At 45.9% G+C, this 20,690-nt stretch overlaps 1 protein-coding gene across 2 annotated transcripts in view; it reads right to left on the bottom strand.

Annotated features, from left to right (window-relative positions):
- TMCO4 (transmembrane and coiled-coil domains 4) overlaps positions 1 to 20,690 on the bottom strand; it is a 1,142,020-nt gene that overhangs the window by 292,576 nt on the left and 828,754 nt on the right. For both annotated transcript variants that reach the window (XM_069610379.1, XM_069610380.1), the window contains one exon: positions 20,008 to 20,092. In XM_069610379.1, the coding sequence (XP_069466480.1) occupies positions 20,008 to 20,092 (85 nt within the window). The remainder of the gene's footprint in view (positions 1 to 20,007; positions 20,093 to 20,690) is intronic.

Genomic DNA, 20,690 nt, shown 5'->3' with positions numbered 1-20,690 from the left:
AAAATATTAGAAAGAGAGATCTCTCCAACATAGGGACCATTCAGAATCAAACAACTACATTATTCTCCACAAAACTTACCAAAGGCAAAGACATTATCAACGCGCCCCTGTAGAATAACAGGATGGAAAGCTCCACAAAACATACACACAAGTGAGAAGGGAGGGATTACCAAAAGTACACAGTCATACAGTAACTTCTCATAAAATCTACATTATAGTAGTTCTATTGTTATTATTGTTGTTTACACAGTTATGGAATTGTAAAAGGGCCCAAGTAACAGATCCACTGGCTGAGAAGGCACAAAGCTCCCGAGGAGTCCAGGTAAGCGTTACAAGGGCATACCTGTTCTGAAAAGTCATAAGTGATGGCACACAATTCTTCTTTAATCGCATTAAATACTTTTATTGTCTTGTTAATTCTTTGTAGCAGCTCCCACCTATTGATTTGTAACCACATGGCATTTACTGCAGTTTGAATTCCTAGCATGAATATGGTTGTAAATATCACTGCCGGTCTACTGAACAATTTGTGCTCAGCTGGAATGTCGTGATAAGCTTCTATTGATTTTACCAAAAAATAGTTCTCTCTCTTCTGTCGGATGAAGTTGAGCGGCTCCTCTTCCTTTGGTGTGCATCCATTTTCGGAAAGTTGTCGATATGGAGATCAATTTGAGAGATCTCCAACGCAGGAACATGTATTATCACTATAGAACATATTCCTGGCCAATTTCTAGGTCGCTTCATATAAGCTTTGGATCCACAGGCCCAATAGCGGTCCATCAATATGGCAGTTCCTCCTTTAATTCCTGGTGCATCAATTATTTGCGTGCATCCTTTATTTTCTCCCACTTTGGTCAGACCACTGTTTCTGAAACAAAGTGTTGCATTCCTCATTGGCATTATGGACAGAGGTCCTGCTTAATTTCCAACCCATGTTAATCATTTTGAATACGTGGCCCATTCCTTAAGGCATTCATCATTCACTATTTGCATTATCTGTCCTGGTACTGTAAGCGTGCACTACAGCGTAGCATTCCTTCTTCCCATCCTGTGCGGGCGGCTACTTGTCCATATACCAATAGCTGATGTCTCTTCCAGCATCCTGGCAATCCTGGTGTTTCCCATGGGTCTGCACAATCCAGTCTCTTTTGTTCAACAATCCTCATCTGTCCTACAGTAAGGCCACCGAATGAGTACAGAAGCATTCTGCTTTCCCAACTCAGTTGTGTTATCTTCTGTGTTTTTATGTAAGAATCTTCATATGGGAACTTTCTCTTTGACATCCATTGTAGGGTTGCCCATTTTCCTTCTAATTGTCCTCTTGTCGTGCATGCTGCTAGATAACTGAGACACTTTGCATCATGTGTAGGTATTTCGCTTGCTATAAATGTTCTGGCTGTGCTCAGGGCATAAGGGATGAGAGAACATACATAGCAGCTCTAATATGACGTACTTCTCCCCACTTCCTTCATGTGCTGATACCACATGTTATTCTTTACGTGGGCTGAGTTAATAAGGTATGTATTTATATCCTCATGATCTTCTTCAGCATCTCTCTTAGGTCAGATAATTTTCTTGGAAAATCAGGGAAAACATCACGTGTGCTTTTGTTAGGGATAGAAATAGCTATCTCATTGCTAAACACTCCATCTGTATTATAAAATATCATTTCGTGAAATGCTATGCAAATAAGGGAAAAAAGACTGCACATTGTACAAAACGTAGCTACAAGGAATATTGAAATAGAATTCATATGTCTTACTGCATTTTGTGTATTAAACGGTCTTCCAACTAGCAATGTGTCTTTCACAAACTGGAAAATTCCCATTCTCTTTTGTCAATGTGTAATTTCTCTTATTCTTTATAATAATCACACTTTTTTAATAACAGAAATTGTTATATTATTGCAATGATGATCCTGTGAATAATACAGGCTGCCTTAGGATTTCCAAAAAAGGTGACATTATCAATGTTTTGTCTCACGAGAGCTGGATAGGATCGAAGAATGTAAGTGAAAACGGCATACAGAGATGTGTCCAACGTTATATGCAGCATAAAGTGTTGTGTGCTCTTCTTCTTTTTCTGTTTTCTCTATACCCTAATAGAAATAGTTCTATGAACACAGAAAAGTTTGTTTGTTGCCCTTTAAACTTGGGAACAATTCAAAGTTCAGATTGTTTTTATTTTGATGATTCTTGTTGGCTCTTGGTAGCCGATCGTGTCTGCATCAGGAGGTATGGTCTGCTCTGGGTCTGCTCCTGGTGACTGTGTTTGGTGGACTCTCCGTTCTGCTATTCCTTGTAGGGGCGCTGTTTCAGGGCGCAGGCTCCGGTTGGACCAAGTTACATCACTGGCCCGCTTTGCTTTGAAGAGTCGAGCCCAGACCGGCTTCGGCTAAGATTCGCCTGCCCTGTCTTACTAAGGTAGTCCTTGCTGTGTGGCTGTGGTCCTTTCCTTGTTCTCGTGCTTGTTGTCTGTCTTTCTCTTGATTTCTGCTTGCTTTTCTGCCTTTTCTCTTGCTTTCTTGCTTGTCCTCTCCTAAGAGTGCTTTAGCATTGTTCTTGCATCTAGCGTTCGTTTTTTCAGTTATTGTCCTTTCTTTCACATTTGTTTTCTCAGCGTTTCCCTTCCTTTGCAGATGCCGGGATGGAAGCTGGTGTCGCCAGGGCAAGCACGCAGGCAGACTCCGGCGTGAGTAAGCTGCACGGAGGAACGGAGCGCTATGCCCAGCCAGCTGGAGTAATCTGGTGTTGGCTCTGTGGGGTGTTGGGGTTGTGGAGTGCGCTGGAACCTTTCGGTTCCCCGTTCTGACCTGTTGCCTTTCTTTTGCTTTTAATTTCAGGTGCCGAGTAGCAGCAGTTCCGAGGATCGATGACGAGGCCGCTGCTGAAGTTCCACGTTGGCGTCCGGATCACGGTGCAGGTTCTCAGGTAAGTGTTGTACTTATAATCGTGTTTGGGTTTGTCTTCTTGCAGCTGGAGAGTAGCTGAAGTCAATGCAGGTCCCGATGTAGTGAAGAGCAGAGTGCTGGCCACAGTGAGCGTCACGCTGCTATGAGCAAAGTAACATGAAGCATGGCTTTCAGCAAGGGTGGGGCTTAAGTACTCAACCACACCCTGCCACTCCCAAAAGACTAGCCTGCATGCAGGCAAGAGCTGTGGCTCAACATCCTGACATCTTGAATAAGGCATGAGTGTCCAGGTGGCTCTTTTTGGCGCATTACGAGGTTTGCGCAGAGTGGCGCCCAGGGGATATCTAGAGGCCCCCACTACATTATAGGGCACGGGTACTCTTGGGCACCGAATTGTGATAGTACTCCCCCACCCCAAGGCCCCTCTCAAGGTTGAATTCCTTCCTGGGCCTGGTTTGGTTGGAGGGTTGCAATGGAAATGCTTCACCAGCAGTAGTGCATGGACGTGGTCACTGGGTTCCCATGTTCTGTCTTGAGGACCGTAACCCTTCCAGCCTATGAGGTAGTACAGCTGGGACCTGACCATCTTGGACTCTAGGATGTTCTCGTATTCCGGTTCCTCGTCCACAACCACGGGGGCTGGAGGTGTATTGATTCATGTACCAGGCTGAAGTGGTTTCAGAATCGAAAAGTGGAACACAGGGTGGATTCGCATGTTAGGAGGTAGAGCTAGTTTCATGGCGGCAGGATTGATTATTGCCTCAATGGCGTATGGGCCTAGATACCTTGGCCAAAATGCTCGGGCCCTTTCAAGGATATTTTCCGAGAGGTTAGCCATACTGCGTCTCCGACCTGGTAGGCGGGTGCCTTTTCCGGTGTTGGTCTGCTCATTTTTTCTGTCTTTCTTTGGCCTTGACCAGGTGTTCGGCTGCCCTCTTAAGAACAGGAGTGATCGTGGTATGCAAGATTGTTACTGCTGCCATTCCTAAATCTTCAGGTGGATCAGAGACAGAGGTTTGTGGGTGTCGCCCGTACATTGTATAGAAGGGGCTTTGTCCGGTACTGGTATGGATAGAGTTATTATAAGCATACTCAGCTATCCACAACATGTCTTTCCATGTGTCTTCTGTTTGGTGCAGCATGCACCTCAGGTATTGCTCCAGTGTCTGGTTTGTCCACTCTGTTTGGCCGTCGGCTTGGGGGTGGTGTCTTGTGGATAGGCAGACATCGATTTTTGCGAGTTTGCAGCTCTTTTTCCAGAATTTTCAAACAAATTGGCTGCCACAGTCAGATATCAGGACCAATGGAAATCCGTGTAGACGGATAACTTGTTCCAGGAATACCTTTGCCAAGGTGATGGTGGTTGGGAGGCCCTTCAGGGGAATGAAGTGGTCTATCTTTGAAAATAAGTCCACCACGAACAGAATGGTGTTGAAGCCTCTACAGGGGGGGAGATCTGTGATGAAGTCGAGGGATAATGTGTGCCAGGGTGTAGGAGGAATCTCTAGAGGACGTAGGAGACCTGCAGGCTTTATTTTTTGTGATTTGTTCTGTGCACGGATCCCGCAAGTTGACACAAACTGGAATACGTCCTTCCATCAGGTCGGCCACCAGTAGCTTCTCTTGATCTTGACCAGTGTTTTGGTCACTCCCGGGTGCCCTTCAATTAACGAGTCATGATAACTTGCAATTACCTGGTCCTGCAATTCCTTATTTGGGATGTAAAGACGCTCCTGGTAATATGTTATCCCGTTGGTGACTGTGTTGCTTCCCTTTCAGAAGCCACGGCTGTTGCGCCTCTGCGTTCATGTGGTGTTGGACTTTAAGTCTTAGATCATCCAGGGGTGAAGCCACTATAAGGCCCCTCCATAATTTTCTCCTCTGGGATGATAGCCACCAGGTCCGGCGTTGCATACACGTCTTCTTCACCCATACGGGGCAGAGCGTCAGCCTTTCCATTACGTACCCTCGGGCGGTAGGTGATCACGTAGTCGTACACGGCAAAAAAGAGGGCCCACAGAAGCTGACGGAACAACTGCGCTCTGGCTGTCTTCAGGTATTGCAGGTTGCAACGATCAGTGATCACAGTGATTGTATGCCTGACCCCCAGGAGTTAGTGTCTCCATGCCTTGAATGCTGCCTTGATCGCCAGAAGTTCTTTGTCTGTGATGGCGTAATTCAATTCCACGGCTGAGAATGTGCGCAACCAGAATGCCACTGGGTGCAGCTGACCAGTGTCTGGGTTTTTTTGTGAAAGGACTGCTCCCATAGCTGTGGGCTAGGGGCCAGGGGTGTTGTAAAATCAGGGCCTAGGTGAATTTCTGTTTCAGGTCTTGGAAGGCTTCCACGGCTTCTCTGGACCAATGAAAGTGTTTGTTCTTTTGTAGCATTGAGATGATTGGATGGACAGTTTGTGAGAATCCTGGAATGAACCGGCGATAAAAGTTTGCAAACCCGAGAACACTTTGGACTCCCTTTACAGACGATAGTGAAGGCCAGTTGAGGATGGTGTCTACCTTTCGTGTATCCATACGGATGCCCCGTGGGGTGAGGATGAAGCCTAGGAACTCGATTTCTGTTACTGTGAAGGAGCATTTTTCTAGCTTGGCATACAGACAGTGCTGTCAGAGTTTTTTGAGGGCAGCACGGACATGTGTGACATGGTCTTCCTTTGTAGCCGAATATATCAAGATGTCATCATTATAGACGAGCGCGCAGACGTCAAGTAGCTCTGGAATACGTTGTTCATGAAGAACTGAAACGCTGCAGGGGCGTTGGGTACAAAGCCCAAAGGGCATGACCTGGTATTCGTAATGGCCATACTTGGTATGGAAGGCGGTCTTCCATTCATCGCCTTTTTTAACCCGTACCAGGTGGTAGGCCCCTCTGAGATCCAGTTTAGTGTAGATCTGGACATCCTTGACTTGGTCTAGGAGTTCTGAGATGAGTGGCAAAGGGTAACGGTTCTTAACCGTTATCTGGTTCAGTGAACGGTTATCAATACATGTCCTCAGATCCCCCTTGTTCTTGGGTACAAAGAAGAGGGATGATGCCGCAGGTGACTTTGATGGGCGGATGAAGCCGTTTGCTAGGTATTGATCGAGGTAGGTTTTCAAGTGGGGGTTCTACTGTTCGGTGAGTGCGTAGATACGACTGCAGGGGATCTGGGCTCATGCTATAAGGTCTATCTGGCAGTCTCTGTTACGCTCACCTGGTCTCCGTGGGGGCGTCGAACGATGCTGGGTGGCGGGTACTACTTCTGTGATCACTCTGGTCAACGATTCACCTTGGGGAAGTCTGCTCCTATGACAGGTTAAGGGAGCAATTAGAGTAAAGTTCTTGATTGGTGTGGCCCCACCACCCTCTGGTCACTAAACCCTTCCCTCAGGGTTATCTCTCACCTTCTGTTTGTAAGCGATGAGCTCTCCGTCCTGCTTCTCTATGCAGGGGCGCCGTTGTGGCGTTGTGGATGCAGGCATCCTTATGGACCTAGTTACATCACTGGTCCGTGGGCCTGCGTGTCGAGCCCAGATCGGCTGCGGCTCCGACTCTTGTAGTGCCACTTTCAGGTGAGTGAAGGGGTGTCTTTTCTCTGTAATTGTAAGAGTCTCTTGTATTCTTTCTCAATTGTCTTTTTGGCTCTCTCCTGTCTCTTTCCTCCCTTTCCATGTTTGTCCTTCTTTTCGGTGTCTTTTCTGACTGTTCGAAATGTGCCCGTCTAATGTGATGTTCCTTTTTGTCACCGCAGGTTTCACCTATGTCGGCATTCGCAACGTGGGGCCGCGTGTAGTCTGTGCTTGCAGCCGGATGAAGAGTGGAGGGCGTAGGGGCGAGGCCAAAGAGGATGACAGGTAAGACTTAGTGTGTGAAGCGGTGGCGTTGGGCTTGGGGCGATTGTGAAGGTTGCTAACCTGCTGTCTTGTTTCTTCTCTTTTCTTATGTTGCAGGCTGCGATGGTCTCCTGGAGCGGTAAGTGAGCGAACAGGCTGGATGGAGTTCAATGCCCGCTGCTTTCAGATAAGCGCTTAGAATAAAGTTGTGCAGTTTCTTTCTCCTTAGTAGATCGCAGTGTTTTTTCAGGACCGAAGATTCCAGGACCGGAGATCAGGTAAGCTGGAGCTAGACACAGTGAGCGTCACGCTGCAAGGTGAAAAATACCACGAAGCAAGATTTCCAGTCAGGGCGTGGCTTATATAGCCAGCCACTGCCAAGGGCCCCAACCACACCCAAAACACTAGTCTGCATGGGCTTGTTTTGGGAACATAGCTGTGATGTAGGCCTCCATGTTGGATTCAAATCAGTACCTGACATTTGCCCCATTTACTGCAATGAGCCTGGCATCAGAGGCGCTAGGACTGGGACCAGGAGTTCCTTCTTATGGCCTTTGAGGCCCTTAGGGCCATTCTTAGATGCTGCATTACTGCTGTGGCCTGGGGGCAAATATGTAAAGGATCACCAGGGGTCTGAATCGTGACAGTCGTAGGGCCTGTGCGGAGGCAGCGTATTTGCTTGTTCCTTCTGTACGTACATGTAAGGCTTATGAAAAATATAAATTCATCATCTGAATACTCATCTCTGAACAACTCTTCCTCTGTCAAGTCTGTTAGTCTATACCCTTTGTCAAGAGCTATGACTGTTCTCCATGCTCTTCCTTCATCATCCATCCATTAAACAACCACTCTTTCCTCTCTTACTACAGCTGCCTCTAGTTTTATGGGAATAACTTGTCCTTTCTAATCATCCATAGTTATTTGTGGGCTAAAAAAATTGTGTCGGGTATCCTCAGTAATGTACCCATCAATCCAGGAAGCCATGTCAACAAAACATTTACTCCATACACAAATACTTCTGGGTCTAAAGGGACACCTCATAATGCTTTTTGGCCTGTAAATGCTAGTATAAACTCTCTTACATTCATATAACGTATCCCTGGAGTGGAACAGATTACCCCTTTGTCAGTTAAAGATATTGTAATGTTAAGTTTTGTCATTGAATCACGTCCTGATATGTTAACTGGCGTCTGTCGGGAATACAATAGTGGCATAAATACACCATGTTCTCCCATTGAAATTGGTTATTCATCAGTAAAAGGAACCAAACTCATTGGAGAGTCCCTGCGCATTCAAGTGTCATGATCTCTGCTTCCAAAAGATCAGGACTTGCCCGACTCCCTTGGAAGCAGACCCATAACCCCGGTTCCGAGTGCCAGCCAGTCCCAATTGGGACCTTTTGGACCCTGTTCTGGCGCCAGTGGCACCAGGCTCATAAAGATGCCCAGTCCCAGCACTGGAAGCGCCAGGCTCATAATGCTTGGGTGGACTTACCTGCAGCAGACCATGCTGCTTACTTACCTGCCAGTTGAACCCCTGATCCTCTTCTGTTTGGGACTACTTTTCCTGTTGGGTGGGGCAGGAGCCACTCCCTAGGTTCAGAACACTGGAACTCTTCTGGAAAGCAGGAACTCTTTTCTTACCTAGGCGTGGCTGTGGAAGGAGACAACTAAGCACTACAGGAGGCTATTTAAACCACACCCGATGGATGAATCTTGCTTTGCGTTATTCTGCATTCTCTGCAGCAGAACGCTCATCGTGTCTTCTGCTTCTGATCCTGGGCCTAAGGGAACAAAGGCTTACCATCCCAGAATCCAGTCTTCAGCAGCACCTGTAAAGACAAAGAAAGAACAGGTTAGCACTACGGTCTTCAGTGGCAGCGCATCTCTTACCTGGTCCATAGGCTGTCACCAACGCCTCGCGCTGCATTCCGGCATCTGAAAGACAAAGGCTTACCTACTCTTCGCATGCTCCGGAGGTCTTCGCACTGCATTCCTGCATCTGAAAGACAAAAGCTTACCAGCTCTTCGCACGCTCCGGAGGCCTTTGGCGCTGCATCCCGCATCTGAAAGACAGAAGAAGGTGCGTTTAAAGACATTGGGCAACTTTATTACTCACGTGCCATTACTCCTTCCCACGGCGTATTCCAGCACCCTTCAGCTTCTCTAAAGCTCCGAACTTGTACCTGCAAGATAAAAGGGACAGTTAGTGCGCATCGTGAAGCAGGCTACAAGCGCTTACTTACGTGCTTCCAGGCGCTTCTATTCCTCATGCGGGTTCGATCCTCAACTCTCATCAGCCCGCCATCCGCCATCGCCGGAACCCTGCAAAACAAGAGATATCATTACAAAAGACTTTTAAGACATTTGAAGTGCCCAGAACTTACCGTTCGTGCAGTTAACGACGGACAGCAGTCCTCTGAGGTCAAGAGGCCTGCACCCTTATCCAGTGAAGAAACTGGTTACGGCACCCTGCCCCGAGGCAGATGGAGAGCTCGGCGTTCACTTACCTAAGGTGACGGTGTTAACCTTTGGGGTTCTACAGGAGAAGAGAAAGGGAAGAGGAGAGAGGCACCCAATAACCCCAGTTCATTAATCCCATATTTTCTATCTGCAGACATCTTACTCTTCGAGTCAGACATACAGTGCACAGAGGTCCAGCCCAAAGAGCCAACCGTGTGTTACACATCACCTTTGAAGATACGGCATTCACCCAGTCAAGACCGGCGCCTCTGCGGGAATCAGGTGAGCGTTACATCAAGGCAATGCTAGACATTGGGTACTTTCCCTCTCGAACACAGGAATGAGTCGGTCCCGTGTCTACAAGAAACAAAAGTGTCTTGCCTCCTATCCTTAACCTGACCCTCGGTTCCTCTTCGGGGTCTGGTGTCAACGAACGTACTGAACACATCAGGTCATTCTGTGGGCTTTCCTGTTGTCGATATATAAATGTATCCCTGTACGTTAAAAGGATTTCCTCCCACCACTGTCACACTCCCTATCCCGGTTGTAGGTGTTTGTTGGACTCCTGTATTCGGATTCCTTGTGGCATAATTGCCTCTTGTGTCTGCACTTGTGTTTGCATAGGTGCTTGCTGTGGTTGCACATATCTGATACTGTGTGTGATCTTGGGCATAATACCTAGGTGGTGCTGTACTATACTGTGGCAGATAGTCCGTCCTCCCTCTTGGAGCTTGCCAGTTCTGCTGTGTGTGCCATATGTCCCATTCTCCCACAATTCCGGCATTGCAGCTGTTGTCCTCCATTAAATCCTCATCCCCTTGAGGGTTTTGAAATCTGCCTTGTCATTCTCTTGGCCATTCACTCTATGATGTGGGTAAAAATGTTACCTACCCTGATCTATGGGGAACCCTGCATTGATTGGCTGTGTAGGCTGTAACTCTTGTGTAACCACTCCTTCACCGCTCGGCAGTACTGCTCCTTCTATGGCTAATTTCAACAATGTTTTCTGAACTAACTTTGCTTCCTCAAGCTTCCTATTCTCAGTTTTATTTTCTTATTCTTCTCTTGTAACTATCAACAATGATGTACAATAGCCAACTGGAGCGAAAAAATTACTCATGTTCGTTTGGAAGAATTATTCTTTATTTTTGCCCATGGTTTCGCTTCCATCCCTACTCATTTTTTCATCTGCCTTTCTATGGCTCAGGCAGTCCCTGACAAACTATGATAAAATAATGCTACAGTCCTATCCTACGGTTCTCTCGTCTCAAGACGCCAATGTTCTTGAATCTCCTGAATATAGTCAACAGGATCTTCATTCTGTCTAATTCTTCTTGTCATGATCACGCCGATGTCTGATATATCAGAGGAATTGTGTAAATTCTGTTTTACAATCGTATTCATCTACTCTCCTCGTCTTCTAGGTAGGGCTAGTTTCGCCCACTCGTCTTCGTCCTGTTGATGACCTCAATATACCTACATAAGGCAAGGACATTTTCCCTACACTATGCGATCGACCTTGTGGTCGTTCGGGATATGATATAGACTCTGGTCTTTTTATTTCCAGTTCTTATAACTCTGACCAATTTACCCCTTTTTCAACATCACGATCTATCAAAGAGCCACGTGCACCCTCTTCTTGCGCTCTCTCGTTTTCTTCCCTTTCTTCATCTGACATCGTTATACACCAACTGGTATGGCTGTTATCCCTTTCCTCGTCATCAAGATCTAGTCTGCTTAGGGACAGTGTTCTATGCTCGTCCATCATTACGTCATCCGATCTATCTCTTGTTTTTCTAAGTGGAGAACCTTAGATACTTCCTTTAGTCTCATAGCCATCTTTTGTCCTCATCTGTCCATACAATTCCCCAATCCTTTTCCCTATGCCTTCTTCCTCATGCTCATCAGCCCATGCCGGTGCTCTAGGTATCTCGTGCAGCTCCCTGTGGGGATGTTGTGACCTTCTTCTTTTCTTACCACAATTCTCATTCTTTAACTAGTATTACACATCTATTAACAATGTGATCTATTTCTGTAAAGCTTACCTTGTACCTTGCAGGGGCATTGGGACCCCTGGTGTCTCGCGGGGTCTTGCTGTGCTGGAATACCCCCACCCTCCATGATGGAGTGTGATGCGGTTTAATCTGTAAAGAGTAAGTGTGTTAAGGGTGTCACCTGCTGTATTAAAATAGGAGGCTCTCCTTCCTGCTGTGTGTTGCAGGGGCGCTTGTCAGGTAGCTTACTGTCTCTATCCACTATTTTCAGTTACCTCACTGGGGTATTGGCTGTCCTTTGTCCAGTTGCCTCACTGGAGAATCGCTATCCTCTGTTCCAGTTGCCTAACTGGAGAATCCCAGACCTGCTGTGGTTTATAGAGGAAGATTGTCCATGTGTCTTTATGTCGTGGTTTTCTCGTTATTGACCTGGTGCTCAGAGTTGCACAGAGTTCCTTTTTAATGTCTTAAAATATTATGCTCACATGTTAAAACGTGTCCTCTCTGCTATGATTAAACATGCTGCTTGGTATTTCAATGGTTGTGCCCCACTGCTCTATTTAATTCCTTTGTCTTTTCTTGCAGGGCTAGACCGGAGGAAGAGCTGTACGCCAGTGGATCGGGAGACCTTGCAGGACGGGACCAGAGGAAGAGCTGTAAGCCCGTGGATCACAAGACCTTGCAGGGCCGCACCACAGGGAGAGCAGTAAGCCAGCGCATAGGGGAGACCTTGCAGGGCCGGACCGGAGGGAGAGCTGTGAAGCCTGTAACTCGGGAAACGTGTCAGGGCTTCTGGTTTTCTACTGGCGAGATGGCGGCCGCATAAGATGAGGAGCGGCGCAGCAGGTAAGTGGTAGGGACCTTCTGGAGGGTTCTGGAGTTATTTCCACACTAACCTTTGTTTTCCTTCTGGCTGCTGTGACCGGAGGATCGCAGTAAGCGTTATGCTGCATTGGCAGTAATAACGCAAAGCATTTAAGCATGTGTGGGTGCGGCTTATATAGCAGCCCACCCACACATGCACGCTGCATCCAATAGAACCTGCTAGCAGACTGTCCGCTATATTGGGGGAAATTAGATGTGAGCAGCTAACATGCTGACTGGATGGACCAATGAGCGCCAGGCACGCCATACGGTGGTCCAGTCTCCCTTTTCTCTCCTTCTATTTGCTCCCAGTGTGCAGCGAGTGTGTGTGGGGTAAGAATAAAACCCAGTGGCCATGACCATTTCGTCCTCACTTTGTCCTCTACTTCTTCTCATTTCCTTTTGTTCTTCCTCTTCCAGTCTTCTCAGCTCCCTTTTCTCTTCTTCCTCTCACCTTCTTTTCAACCTTCTTTTTTCTCTCCATCTTTTCTCTTTCTCTTTTATTTGTTCTTCATAACTTCTTTGTTATTCCATTGCTTCCTCTTTTTTTACTTCTTGTCTTTGCATGCCCTTTCTCATTCTTCTTCCTTCCTTTCCTGTTCCTCTCTTTCTTTAACTTCATCGATACTCTTTCCGTCTAACTTAAGGAATATTTGTCCACTCATTCTGTACCATTGCTATTTCCCTAGCTTTGTCTTTCTCTCCTCTTTGTCTCTTCTTCTCTATAAATCTGCCCATTATCATGTAACGCTCCTCATTTTTACTACTCCTGGACAGGTATTCGCGTTCTTTAGACTTACTTTCTTCTGTACTGTTTTCACTAATATAAGCAGGTTGTGCATATATCAGATTAATATACCCCATCAATATACCCCATCGCTTATTTTAACTCCTTTAAAGGATAGAATCTCTGTTTCTAAGCGTCTGTGCTCTTGTCTTCAGGAGAAAGATGAGCCGAGGGCACTTGCCCTCCCCCTCATGCTGATTAAGCATCCACTCCCTCTCTGGTGGTTCTTCTATCTCGCTCTGATACATTTTCCATAGCTCTAGAAAAGCTAACCTTTTTTGTAACTTCTTCCCTGTGTACACAGCATGTAAGTATGTTGTCATGTGTTGCAATACTGTTCTCGATAGGGAATGTGTTGCAATACTGTTCTCGATAGGGAACCCTGTTGAGGCCAAGTCATGAACATTATGTCAGCCGTGCCTCTTACCGATTCAGCATGATATTTTCTCATCTTAGGTGTGTACCTCTGTAATTTTTTGTAGAAGAGGAGTGTACTCCATAATGACAAGTTGTTTTTAACTGTCAATACTTACCAGACCTTTTATTCTGCTATTAATTTAATTATGTCACAACAATCAATTTGGGCAAGCACCATCAATCGCTGCCCATTTCCCAAAAACAATTCTTCAAGCAATTTCCAAGCCTGCATAATAATATTCTCTTTGCTCTTTTATTATAGTTCTGTTGATTCTCGCTAGCCTGCTGTTTTATTGACAACCTAAGAATCTTATTTCGCTCTGTTTCCTCCCTCAACTTTTACCCTCCTATGATTGATGTCAATCGCTTGTTTTAAAGGTCTGATAAATAGCTAGATTTTGACTATTGTTCTAGGTTTCTAGTTAAACAACATCTTTTATCAAACTACACTAACATATTCATAACCCCCAACAAAAAGTGCACAACAAATTTTACAATCGCCTTTCTTTACTTCCTCTAGTGAAAGTAGCTCATCTCCGTTTTACCGCATTTTGGAGTGTGCAACGCATTCTTCATGTTGGCCTTTCCTCAGGAGTCCATTCTAAAAAATACCCCACTTGGAGTGTAATGCGTTACCTTCTATCTCCTTGAGAATAGGAATCAAGGTAATCTCTCTCTCTTAAAACAAATCCTGTTCCCGGTTCCTAACTATATATATTTACACTTACAATACAATCCCTCCCCTTTTATTTTCCACTTTGAATGTTCTACTTACATCCATTGCTCAGTTCGAGCCCTGAGGTATCGACTCTTCCCCAATTGACCAGTTCGCCTTAACTCTGTGGGTGTCAGAATTTGCTGACCTTGGTCCCTACTTTCTTCTTGCCGTTTGGCTCCCCAGTGGGTGCGCTTGGTAACCTTCTCCAAGATGGTGCCCATGAATCTCAATGGGCAGTCTAGTGTTTTCTTGCGGCCATCTATGTTTTCATACATTACCGGATTTCGCCTGCATTTATGCCATGCCTGTACCGGAACCCTCGAGTCTCAATGCTAGGATTATTGTAAACTAGCTCAGAGCTTTTGTGAGTACTTGTTTTGAGAGCCCTCCATGTTTTTCCCTGTTTCCCGGGCTATCTGTTTTGTTTCCTGGATTTCCTGAACATTTTTCATTCCTGTTGTTGTCTGTTCTCTGGTCTTCTGTTTGTTCCATTTTTCTTTCTTTCTTTACTTCTGTCATACTTGGATTCCCGGCATACTGCCATTTCTTTGTCTTCCTGGATTCTTAGCCTCTGCTGTTGCCTTCAAGTTTTCTCCTTTGGGACTACAACATTTGGCAGTGGCTCCACAAGACATTCTGTTTAAAGTTAATTTACCAGCAGACAGAGTGGCTTCAAGTGAAGCTTGCCCTTATCTTCGAGATTCAAGAACTAGCAGAGCTACTCGATGAACACCTTCCCCGGGTCCAAGCACCCGCCGCAAGTCCTAGGTGAGCATAAAAATGGTCAAGTCCAACAGCGGGGCGCCTGAGGGGACAGGACAGGAATTTCTTCAAAGAGGCACCTGCCGACCTCGTTTCACATGCGTGTTTTCTCTGCTCTCCACAGGAAACTCTGCGATCTTCTGGCTAATAGTGGAAGATGTCAAAAATCTGAGAGTCTGGATCTGAACCATCCGCAAGGCTACCAAAATGTGCACTAGCACCTGGAGCGTTCCAAGTGCTGAATGGGATTACCAAATAATTGATCTCGGGCCCAAATAACCAGACAGACTCAAAGAATATGGCAAAATACTACTTTATTATCAGTTCAATAAAGTAGGGAAACCTGGCGAACAAACAAATTGTAGCGCACACACTCTCAGTGCATTTCCATTACACAAAAGGCTTTATACCTTGATGTATGTCAACTCTGACATCATCCTACGTGGCAAACAGTAAAACCTATTGGGTGGAGGGATCGGTTAAGGGAACATATATACCTATAATTCATATAAGGGTTAGTATCATCATTGGCTGCCCCATATCTGGTAGGCATGCCTTAAACACCCTCTAACTACGTAAAATACAAATAGTAGCATAATACCAAAAGCGGGTAGGCTTCTGCAACAATGTATGATTCATCATTACATAGGCCCTCATGATTGGTTGGAACACTCTTCCAACCTTGGACATTCAGCTTGTTAGCAGCACATAAGCAATGAAACCCAGGTGCAGGGGTGCAATGTCAGACAACTGCCTTTCTTAGCTAATTAACCCACCATCTCTCATCAGTTAGGCCCTAAGCCAAAGCTTCCTGTTTGTAGTTGTCCTTGCTGGCTGTTCTTTTCCCTAGAACTTTAATGGGAGTGATGGTACATTGCTATCTTTGTCTGGAGCTTTATGAATAGGCCTTGTCTTCTGCTCTTAAACCAAGTGTCCATTCTGTCCTTCTATTTAATGCTATTTGATTCAATTATATTGTGGGGTGGGTGCCAAGTCTAGCTGTTAGCTGAATCAGATTATACTGAGGACTGGCGCATGTTGGAAGTACCTGACTGATTTGCATACGGCTGGACCCCTTTTGCAATGGCACATACGGGCTATAAAACGGTGGTGTGGAAGGTTGCCCAGAGCAATGCTTGTGGTTCAAATTCATTCAAAACCTTCCACCCATCACCTTTGTGGCTATAGTTTGTCTCACTACATGAGAGAGGGTATGTCCACACATGAGTCCCTTGCTTGCTACGCCATAGGAGGCCCAACAAGGCTAAAACATGTCTAGGGTTGCTTGTGTTTCTGTGCAGAGGGGACCTGGCCAAGCAGTTGGGCCTGGGCTGCTACCATTCGTGGCAGTACCTGGCTGATTTGCATATGGCTGGACCCCTTTTGCAGTGGCACAGACGGGTTAAAAAACAGAGATGTGGAAGGATGCCCGGGCAATGTCAGTGGTTCAGATTCATTCAAAACCTTCCCCACCATCACTTTTGTGGTTATAGTTTGTCTCACTATGTGAAAGAGGGTATGTCCAGATATGAGTCCCTTGCGCGCTGCGCCATAGGGAACCAAGCTGCTCCTCACCGAGGAGGCCCAACAAGGCTGAAACATGTCTGGGGTGGCTTGCATTTCCGTGCAGAGGGGACATGGCCTAGCACTTTGGGCTGGGCTGCTACCAATGGTGGCAGTACCTGACTGATTTGCATATGGCTGGACCCCTTAGCAATGGCACAGATGGGCTAAAAAACGGTGGTGGGGAAGGTTGGCCAGAGCAATGCCAGTGGTTCAGATCCATTCAAAACTTTCCACCCATCACTTTTTGAGTTATAGCACATGTAAACCCTCCCTCAGCGAGGTGCTACTTTGTTTGAGGGCACCTCTTTCCATCAGCGCTGCATCCCATTCATAGGGAAGGATTCTCTTCCCTGTTCTGAGGGACCTTATAGTCCACAAACTGCCCCTCACTGTTAGTGCTGCTGGTGTCCTGCCCAGCCCCCCCGTTCCTCCATCAGCTTACTCCCGAGGACCAAAGCACTTATGTGTAGCAAAAGGGGCCTGGGGACAATCAGGCCTGTAAATGCCTCATGAAGTCTCAATACGGGCCTCTTTGGGAGATGGGGTTCCTCTCCCAGAGAACCCCCTTATAAGCACGGGAGGCTCTTCACTCTGTTGCTCCATGGGAGGGGAGGAGAGACGACACCTGGGCTGAGCTACGAAGCAGCCATCTTCACTGTGTCACCTAGTGGGCTCCCATCATCCTTTTTATCAACCGCTTCACCTACAGGGCTATCTGTGAGGATTGAAATGAGGGAATCTATCTGTAGCATAGCCAGCATAGATGGCTGTTCTCCTTGTAAAGGATATACTTTCTCCATGATTCTTGGAATGCTAATTCTGTCAGGTTCTTTAAACTTCTTTTAGATATTCCTCTGTATGAATGACAGAAAATACTAAAATGCGTCTGACCTCGCCCTGCTCAAGGAACTCTATGCTACATGCAGACAACAGATCCTCACTGACAAGGCCAACTACTAACAAAACATCATAGCCAAGGCCAACAATGGAAGCAGAGCCCTCTTCAAAATCATTAAAGTGTTGCATCATCCCTTTACCTGATCCACCCATAGTGCACGCCATCGAAAAAATCCAACATCATCAACCCCTTCATCAACAAGATTAGCATGATTCGCCAAAACACAGACACCAACTCCACAAATTGGCAGCTCACTACACATCCCATCATGCAAAACCCCAACTACCTAGATAATTTTCAAGAAACTCACTATGGAAGACCTCATTGCCACCCTAGCATATGTGAAGGCCACATTCTACGTTCGCAACATCCTCCCTGCCTCCGTTTTCAAGACCCTTCCAACTGAAGCACTCCTCCCTTATCTAACAATCATCAACAGCTCCCTAACTCAAGACACCTTCCCCTCGACCCACAAGACCGGACAAATCCTCCCGCTTCTCAAGAAACCAACACTTGACCCCAACGACCTCAGCAACTACTGCTCTATCACCCATCTTTCCTTCTGAGTTAAGATCCTTGCAAAAGCAGTGACCACCCAACTGCTCCAACACATCGAAGCCAACAACCTTCATAAATCTTACCAATCTGGCTTCAGAACCAAATGCAGAACAGAAACAGCTACCATCAGGGTGATCGACGGTGCCCTTAAAATCCTTGATAGCTATCCTTGCCTCCTTGTTCTCCTTGATCTCTCAGCAGAAATCAAAATAGTAGACCACCAGACACTCCTCAACAATCTACATCGTTGGATGGGGATCAGCAAGATCATCCTCAGCTGATTCCAATCCTACCTTGGTAATAGCCACCAGTTTGTACAAATTGATTCCTCCAGATCACCAAACTCTACCCATCACCTGTGGAGTCCCACAAGAATCCATCCTCTCCCCGGTGATCTTCAATCTTTACATGGAACTGCTCAGAACCCTCCAGATCCACACAACATACACATCAACCAATACGCAGAAGACACAGAGCTCCAACTCAAGATATACTCAATCAAAGACATCCAAAGGCTCAAAGCCTCCTGCCACACATTGATCTAGTCGTGGATGTCCAATGCCTACCTGAAACATAACCCCTCCAAGACCTTATTCCTACTGCTGAACAACAACACCAAACGTCCTGAGATCCAGACATGGATGTCTGCTATGAACCTCGAGGACTTCACACCCCAGCTGACCACCTGCATCAAGTCTCTTGGGTTTAACATTGACAGACACCTCTCCTTCAAACAGCACATACCAAGGAATACACAAACGGCTTGGTACCAAGTTTCCCTCCGGTGGAAAATCAAGCCCTTCATCCCAGAAAACAACTTCATATTTACTGTACAAGCCTTGGTCCTCTCCCACCTGTATGGTGGCAACGCCCTTTTAGAAGGCTTTCAGGCGACTACCCGGGCACTCCTTGGATGTGTCCTGAATGCTGAAGCATGACTCATCAAAGGAGTCTGCAAATTCGTCCAGATCACCCCGACCCTCATAAACTTGCAGTGGCTCCTGCTGAAAGCCTGCATTATCTTTAAATCCTGCTGCATCAGCTACCTCACTGAGAAACCCTGCCTCTCCAGAGGCCTATGATTCATCAGTAGTAAGCCTCACCAACTTTCATCTCTCTGACTTTTGTTTTTCTCTCCTAGAAGCTGTTGCCCAGTTCCAAGCAATTTTTGAAGTGGTTGCAAGATGGTGACCTTATTGTGGCTCCTAAGCTTGGGTCTTAAAGGGCTGCAATGGAGGAGGGATGTGAAGAAGGTAGCCGGTAAGTCCTGGAAGGAAGCTCTGCAGTATGCTGCAGGAAATAAGGTTTGGTTCTCAGACAAAGCTTCCCACATGGTCACCGTCAGTGAAGCTGTCACCTCACTTTTGTGGTCATGGTTTGGTTGAGTAAAACATCTGTTTGAGTAATCTGTTACATTAAAAAAGATGCTACTTGTCATGACACCTAGAGCAGATGAAGAACCTGAAGCAGTTTTCTGGCAAATTACAGCCTGGATTTGAGGGTACGAGTATCTTTCATGCATACACTGAACAGCCATAGACAAAAGCACTCCCTGCTGAAATTACTCAATTGACATCACTCGAACAGTCACATACCATTCCATCCTTCATGTATCAACATTCTACCTGCATGCATACTAAGCAGGATACAACATGATTTCCCTTCATTACCAGTTCTTGTGTATAAAGCATGTTCTATATCCTAACTGATAAATTGCTTTTGTGGCAAGTGGCACTTTACAGAACATTGTAAATTAGTAAAGAAAGACATTAACAACATATTCATCATGGTCTTTTTGAAGTGCAGGCTGTTTTTTTAAAACTAAAAATCAAAAAACTACACAGGAACTTCCAGAAATGATAGATTCCTCAGGCTGAGGTAGAGACCCATGTGGTCTAAAAAGCTATCAGAGCAAAGAACAAGTTACTTTCTTACCTGGTAACGTTCGTTCGATGGGATGTTCCTCCGACGTATTGCACATCTGTGATTACTGTCATAGATGTGGAATACGTCGGAGGACACAATCCCCTCGAAATATGGCGTTAGGCTAATAAAGGTATCATCTCTGAACAGTACTGTGTTGTTTTTTGTTTGAAAAAACTGGACTGTTTGTTTGGCTGACACAGTGTTCCTAGCACTCCTAATGCACTACTGCATCCCACATCCTCGTGACATTGCACCACTGGACCACATCTAAGATCAGGTGACACATCTAATGTTGAAGGACGCCATGACCCTACCTTTCTCCCGAGCCATCTCCTGCAAACAGAAATAGATCACTCTCGCTCCCAGGCTGAAGCCGACTAGGGTAACAGGCCTCTTCCCCTACGAAAGAAATTATATAGTCAGTAGAGAGTGGAAGCCGTGGGGAAACTAAGTTCACATTTAAAAATATAATGTAGAACTTTAGGCAATGTAATGTTTCATACAGCAAATAAAGGCAGTGACAATATCCTTTCTGGCACAGTTGGTGCATGGTAACATACAAGAAAAAAAGAGTTTGTATCTGAAATATCACAGTTGACGCTAAACATCGGTACAAGGCGAGTTTCTTAGTTCTCAAAAGTCTAAAACTCTGTCCGGTAACAAGAATACGAACCACGGTTTCAATGGTCAAAAGAATCTCATTACACTCTTCCCAGCCCACCCCCTTACACCTCACTACCACTGCTCAGACTGGAAATAAAGCTATCCATGATTTGCAGTAAACCTGATGTAGACTGCATGAAGTGAGAACATTCCAATAGTTTTGACTACCAGGTAAAGAACAAATTACTTACCTTCCAGTAATGTTCTTTCTGATGGATGTTCCTCCCACAGATTCTTCATCTATGATAATCCCATCCTCAGTACGGCTGATCTTCAGAAAATGTTCTGCCCCATGGGACACAGAACGGCTATGAGTCGGCTCTGCCTGAAGCTT

This window comes from Ambystoma mexicanum, chromosome 8 (assembly GCF_040938575.1).
Source record: "Ambystoma mexicanum isolate Mex_15411 chromosome 8, UKY_AmexF1_1, whole genome shotgun sequence".
NCBI lineage: Eukaryota > Metazoa > Chordata > Amphibia > Caudata > Ambystomatidae > Ambystoma > Ambystoma mexicanum.
Note: the sequence above shows the minus strand (reverse complement) of the source record. Positions and strands in the feature narration are given on the sequence as shown.